The sequence below is a fragment of the Merops nubicus genome, unplaced genomic scaffold (genome assembly GCF_000691845.1).
Source record: "Merops nubicus isolate BGI_N331 unplaced genomic scaffold, ASM69184v1 scaffold38920, whole genome shotgun sequence".
Classification (NCBI taxonomy): Eukaryota; Metazoa; Chordata; class Aves; order Coraciiformes; family Meropidae; genus Merops; species Merops nubicus.
Genome location: NW_008581530.1, coordinates 8,179 through 15,231, shown reverse-complemented (window position 1 = coordinate 15,231; position 7,053 = coordinate 8,179). Strand labels below are relative to the sequence as shown.

Below are 7,053 nucleotides of genomic sequence, written 5' to 3'. Positions count from 1 at the left end.
CACAGGGCACTTGTTTGCTTGTTTAGCTTCTGGATTGCTTTTCATCACGAGATCTAACAGCAGCGAAGCCCTGCTCCTAGCTCTGATGATGATGAGATACATTCGCAGCGTTTCCTACTTTTTGCATCACCAAAAAAAAAAAAAAATATAACAATAATAAAATTTCACATTCGTCCTCCGGCCTGGGCTGTGGTTTTGGGGGAGTGCTGGAGCCAGCTGCCCTGTAGCTCTAAGGTCTCCTTCTTCTTCTTCTCCTCTACTTCTTCTCCTTCTTCCCGGATTTCTTCTTGTTGCCTGCCGAGGAGCCGGGGTTCTTGGCGTCGCGCTTGCCGGCGGCGTTGGTGAGGGTGGCGGTGCTGCCCGGGATGTAGACGTTCTGCCGGTAGTCGGGGACGTGCTGCAGGGTGAACTGGGGGCCGTAGCGGGCGCTCAGCCCCATGGTGCCCGTCCCGCCGCCCAGGGTCGAGTTGCCGTCAGCGGCTTCTGGAGGGTATCCCAGAGGGTGGGAGGAAAAAGAAGGACAGGTTGTTAATGGCGGATGCCTCAGCACCCCCGAAAGGCTCCCACTGGGGGGTCAAACCCAGACCTGAGTGCTATCGACCTTTGCCCTCACCCATCGCCACCCCTCAGTGCTATCGCTCCACAGGATGGCTGCAGGGAGCATGGTGCAGCTGGCACCAAAATCCCTCATTTCTGTCTCATATCGTTGCTAAAGGTTTGGGATTTGGGACCAGAGGCTGGCTGGCATAGGACAACCTCAGCTCGGCCTTTGGTGACTGTGGGACTGCCTGTTCCTCCCTCCCTATCTGCTCTGCCCCCCTCCCCGGCTGCTGCCTCCACAGAAAAACATCCCCCCCACCTTCAAAAGTGGCCCATCACAAACATATTGTCCAGCCACAACCATTAGTAACACATTAAGGGAAATCCAATATTATTACTTTTTCCACTGCATTGTAACCTCTGCCCCCAGTCTCTCTCCAGCCAGGTTTATTCAGAGAGCAGAGCACATGAGAGGAGAAATTAGAATCCCTCCCCTGCAATACCACAAAATGGCTCTAGGAAGCTGAGCTCGAAGCAAAACAATGCAGAAGAGAGATTCTTACGGTCCAGATCTGGGAGCAGGGGGAGGGGAAGGCAAATTAATTCCTCATCCTGTCGCTCTGTGAAGCTCCAGCATGGAGAGAGCAAGTGCAGAGTGGGGGAAGGGCGCAACCCCCTCCCCACCCCCCCCCAGGATGCTGGGGCACTGCTGGAAGGAGCAGATGGAAACGGGGGGATGCAGGGAGAGAAATGAGCACCGTGGGATGGCGAGGGGCGAGTGATGCTGTTGCCATGGGCCGCTGCACAATCTGCTTTGTGCCTGGCTCAGGGCTGGATCCTTGCAGAGCCTTGCTCAGAACTGGTTCATTAAACCCCTGCCTCTGTGTTGGAGACACAGGATCCCATCTCAGCCTTTTAGCTGCTTTGTACATGTGGCTGTGTACGTGTTCTCCTGGGTAGAGTGGAGAAACACAGCACCTGAAAGGACCCAAGGCAGAATCCGGGGCTACTGCTCCCTCCTTTTGCAGGCAGAGAGACTTGAGAGAATTAAAAACAACGGGTAGAGAACGTGGGCTGGATTCCTCATGTTTTTCCTCACTCCCGACCAGATCTGTGCATGCCTCTGTGTTGCCCTAACTTCCCCCTGAGCAGATGGAGGTGGCTAAACCAGCCAGAAAGCTAAACAAAAAGCTGGACCACATCCCACCGGCCCCCTGAAATATTGCCGCGGGCACGTCCCCTCACAGAGGTCAGGAGTGTGAAGCAACTGCAGCTTGAAAAGTTACAGCTGCTCTGCTGGAGCAGGCAGAGGAAAACACCCAGTGAGTCCCAAAACAGGCGGGGTATTGTGCACCAAGGCAGGGGGTGTGCAAACGGGTGTGCAAACACAGCGAGCCAGCGTGGAGAAACGTCAGTTGGCTTCCCACTGTGGAAGCGTTCACCAGTGGGAGAACCTTTCTACAGGCCTGCCCCCCCTGGGCAGCCTGGGCCAATCCTTCACCACTCTGCCAGGCAAATTCTGCCAAATATCCAGTTGAAACCTCCCCTGGAGCAACTTCAGCCCATTGCCTCTCATCCTATTGCTGGGTACTTGGGAGCAGAGACCAACCCCCACCTCACTCCAGCCTCCTGTCAGGGAGTTGTAGAGAGCAAGAAGGTCTCCCCTGAGCCTCCTCTTCTCCAGGCTAAACACCCCCAGGCCCCTCAGCAGCTTCTCACAAGCCATGGTCCCCAGACCCCTCACCAGCTTCGTGCCCTTCTCTGGGGCTCCAGCCCCTCAAGGTCCTTCTTATACAGTGGCACCCAAAACCCAGAACTCAGGCTGAGGTCTCCCCAGTTCCGAGTCCAGGGACACCATCACGTCCCTCCAGGTCCGAGTCCAGGGACACCATCACTGCCCTACACACTATGCTTAATCCAGGCCAGGATGCTGGTGACCTTCTTGGCTCCCTGGACACACACTGGCTCATGTTCAGCCAGCTGGCCAAAAGTTTGACAGGTCGTTTTCTGCCAGTCACTTTCCAGCCACTCCTCCTCAAGCCTGTAGTGTTGCCTGGGGCTGTTAAGACCAAGACCTAGTTCCAGTCCCTACAGTCCCAGACCTAGTGGAGTTTGAGGAGCCTGGGCTGGAGGAGATGTGCATGTACAGTTAGTGCTATTTATCACAAATACTCATCAGCAGCTTCTTTCATTAATACCCAACTCAGTCCCACACCCATTGGGGTGTTATGAATGGGGATGGGATGGCTGGACATGTGTTGCCAGGCCAGGCTGCAGTCAGGAACCGGCTCACAGGTGGACCATGACCTCTGGCAGAGGGAAAGATCTTTTTTTTCCTGGGCTTCCCTAGCTAGCTATAGCCCAGCTGGTGGCTGGGTGGGCTTAGGCACCTTCTCCTGTACCCTCCTCCCCACTGGGTGCTGCTGCCCTGCTTCATCCCTGGACCATCCCAGCTGCACCAGGGCAGCATGGGGGCTTGGGGCTGCGGGCTGCCAGAGGCATCCAGGACAACTGAACACCATCAATTAGTTTGCAGTCACAGCACAGCTTTTCACAGGGGAGAAAAAGCCACTAGTGAAGTTCCCAGGCTGCCAATTGGTCCCAGGGAAGAGCAAAGGGCTGTTTCTAGGTAACATTGACATTAAAGCTGAAGAGAAGGAAGAAGAGGGACAACAGAGGTTTATAAATGCGCACCAAGCTTCTCTTGCCAAGCAGGGCACTTCAGCTCTTATTGCTGGAAAAGTTACACTCAGCCTTTACCAGCAGCCAACTGTTAACCCAAATGGTCCTCAGGAGGAAAACAAGAGTTTGGGCTTCTCCAGAAATAACCAGCAAGCAGCTCCATCACCTTCTCAAGAAGAGGGGAGGAGAGGGTAGCCCCAGAGCATGTGCTGCTGCAGCTGCTGGTGGGGCTTTCAGAAGAACCCAATATAGCACCCCAGGCAGCAGAGCTGGGGAGAAGGACCTTCTCAGGCTGCCTTCCTGTCTGCTCTCCCACCATCCCATGGCACCCTACTAAATGCTCACTGGAAACCAGAGTATTTTAAGGACAGGATGTCTGCCCTCCAGTGTCTGGTGTCCTGGAGCATCTGTGCTCCTTAGTCTGTTTTAGCAGCTGCCCCTGCCCTATCAAATGGCTCAAAACACCAGCTTTTCGCATTCCCAGCTCCAAGGGAGGAAGATCCAGAGGAAGGGAACTCAGGAAGGGTGACCCTACAGCAGGGTCCCAGCCCTGGGTGGAAACCAGCTCCCCCAGGCACTCTGGCTTGGGAGGGTGACTAACCATAGGACAAGTGATTTAACCCTCCATCACCATCAGAGGACCTTCTGCCTCCTGGGAGGTCTCTGCTCAGCACAGCCCCAAGCATGGGCTTGACGTGGTGCTGTGCAAGTCAGCACCAACCACTGTGTGCAGGAGCAGCTCCTGCTGGAGGAGCAAGTGAGCAAAGGCACATGTCATCATCGGTGACACTGTGTCCCACCTGCCACCCAGCTCAGCTGGGGACACAAAGAGATAAGGATCATTTAAATAGACAGGAAACCTTATCCAAGGATAGGCAGCACAAAGCTTAATGGGCGATTAGCACTGCCCCTAATCAAAGCCTGCTCCAATCAACACTTTGCTTAATGAGTGAGAGCAGAAAAGGCACGGGACAGAGAGCAGGGGAGAGATGAAAATGCTGGTGGAAAAAGATTGTGCTGTGTCCTCACCCGGCTCCATCCATCCATCCATCCATCCATCCATCCATCCATCCATCCCAGCAAGAGCCTGGCAAGGAAAGGATGGAGTGCACTGAGTGTCCTCTCCGGGGGAGGGGACAGCCCTTATCTAACAGATGGATCTGATTTAAGTTAACCCCCTGGGTGGTCTGAAGCCGTGGGAGAGGTTAGGACTGTTTGAGACTTGTGGATTGGGGGAGTTTTGCTGCAACAGGGCCCGGGGGTGATGGGGAAGTCGGTGCTTAACCTGGAAAGCAACCCGCTGGAGCAGCACTTAGAAAAACAGCTTTATTTGAAAGCAAGGAAACTGGATCTGGAGACACCGGGTGATGATAACCACATGCAACCCCGGAGGTTATTTTTCCATAGTCTTTTTTTTCAGAGCAGAGACACATTTTCGCATTGCTTCTTTCCCTTGACTATAAACAACTCTGTTGGCCAAGACCTTTGTCCCCTTCCCGGCCATGGCAACTGTGTCTCCAGGCTGCCCGGTGTCTCCAGAGCGGTGAAGTTCAGCTGTAGCTTTCCAAGAAAGCAACACCAAAGCCATCCATCCCTCCTCCCCCAGATTCCTTCTTTCCCAACAGCTCAAAGGAAACATCTGAAGCATTTTGTGCAGGGTTTTATGGCTGCACTGTTGCTTCTATTTTTAAATCAAGGGGGGGGGGAAGTCTTGGAGGTATTTATAAATAAAGGCTGGATGAAAATGAAGCTCTTTAGCCATGGTGCTGAGCAGAGTGATAATTGCAATTCTTTCACATAAAGCCATGGAGACATGGAGACTCCCTGCCCACCACTTCCACACAGCACCGTGTAAACAAGCATGAACCAACCCAAAATGACCCCAAATCAAACCCTCGTGACTACAGCGGTGAAGGGCCAGCAGCAGCTGGTGGGGAAACTCTTGGCAAGCCCAAGAGGGAGCTCACACCAGCATCTCTGGACATGAGGTTTATTGGGGATACTGAGTCACGTGTTTACTGTATTCCAGGCCCAGCCTCAGCCACAAACGAATCTTCCAGGCTTCCCACCCCCTCACCTTACGTCAAGTTGCAACACAGCAGACGTTTCATTTGCTGTGACCTTCTGGAACCACGCAGTTTAAAAAAGATCATCTCAAGACCGGCTCTTTCATGTAACACAACTGCATCACAAGCCAGACAACGCTCTGTCTAGTACATGAATAACATAGTTTGGGTGAAGGAGGTACCCGTGTCTACAGCATGCCTGATGCTGATGGCTATCTGTTATCTCCTCTGCCTGAATCCTTCCCAACTCCTCTCCTCTGGAGGGTAACACAGACAGCAGTGCTATTCCAACAGAGCCTCTTGAAGACGGACTTTTGCAGCCACCCCAGATGGGTCTATCCCACCAGCCTCCTATTTACCAGCATGAAGCTGAGATGTCTGCACAAGAGCAAGAAACGTCTTTTTCCCCACACAGGATGGAGACTAACCATTTGCTGAAGCCAGGATCATGGCTTGGAGCATCTCTGTGTCAAACTGGTTGTTGGGCCAGGCTCCACCTTCCTCTCCATTCTGGGAGCTATGGGAAAAGAAGAGAAACAGCAAGTTACTGTAGGTTGGTAAGAAGGAGTAGACACATCAGAGAGCATGAGAAGCCAAGGCTACAGGCTTATCCGCTGTCAGAGAGGAGTTAGCAGGCTTTAAATCCTTCTACTAAATACCACTCAAGAGTCAAAACACTTTCAGATGCCTCCATCCCTCAGCAGGCATTTGAAGAATAACCAGCAATACCATAAGGGGGCTCAGTGGAGCTTCCAGCAACACCTGCCCAACTACTGCTGACTTCAGAGACAGCCAGAACATCATCAACTCCAAATCCCACCCATATAATGTAATACAATCAAAAATGCTGATCCTGAAACCGCAAAGCTGCATGTACCCTTGTACAACCAGGTCTTCAACTCCTTTTGCAGGCCATGTGAGTCAATGCCCCCTTCAAGCTGTTTTAGGATATAACTCTGGTCTGCAGCCTCATTCCTAAGACTGAGGGTGACAAAAACCTCATGGTGTGATGGGATTTGGGATCAGCATAGAACCAGCCACCCAGTGCCATGAAACCTGCTCTGAAGGGAGTCCAAGAGCAGCCACCAGCTTTGCAGAGCAAGCAGCAAACAGTCCTGAGGAGGATGGAGAGATGGGGAGAGGAGGGAAGTGAGTGCTCACCCCGGATCCCTATGGCTGGCTGATGGGGGCTGAGCACCACCAGTCCTCTTGGGAAACCTCTGGGGGTGCTACCAGGCTTGGATTAAGGAGGGTTTGTGATCAAGGTTACAATCAGCACTCTGTGCACAGTCTAACAAGCTCTACGTTCATGTTTGCCAGGTGCCAGCTGTGTTCTTGCTGGTGGTGGCACTTCCCCTCTGGAAAGGCCAGGGCTGTCCTCCCAGAGCCCCTCCAGAGCCTCCCTGCTTCCAGCAGAGAGATCTAACAACTCACCAGCTTCCTGGGGCATCTCTGTCACTCAGACCACTGGTCTCCCCTCTCTCAGCAAAGTGCTCTGACCACCTTGCCTGTGCACTGGCTTGCTTGGGACAAGGGCTGCCCTGCTCTTGCAGCTGGAAGCTCTCCAGAAGCGAGATGGGGGAGGCAGAAAGCCCTTCCCCTTGGAGTGAATGGAGCCCATTTCTCAGGCAAGTGTTCAAACCAGCAGGCTGAAGGGCACAGAGGTGGCCTCTCCCTCCACCACCATGGTCCCAGCTCTTACACTCAGGAGCTGCCAGACCCTGAAGCCCTGCTCAGACATGCTCGAGCAACCAAAATCTCCCCC

At 53.4% G+C, this 7,053-nt stretch overlaps 1 protein-coding gene across 1 annotated transcript; it reads right to left on the bottom strand.

Annotated features, from left to right (window-relative positions):
• Nucleotides 1–256: 256 nt before the first annotated feature.
• On the bottom strand, nucleotides 257–5,805 carry LOC103782537 (protocadherin gamma-A4-like; the record flags this gene model as incomplete). Its single annotated transcript, XM_008950310.1, has 2 exons — nucleotides 257–483; nucleotides 5,717–5,805. Coding segments are annotated over 2 exons (316 nt in total), but the record flags the coding sequence as incomplete, so codon positions are not given.
• Nucleotides 5,806–7,053: the final 1,248 nt, after the last annotated feature.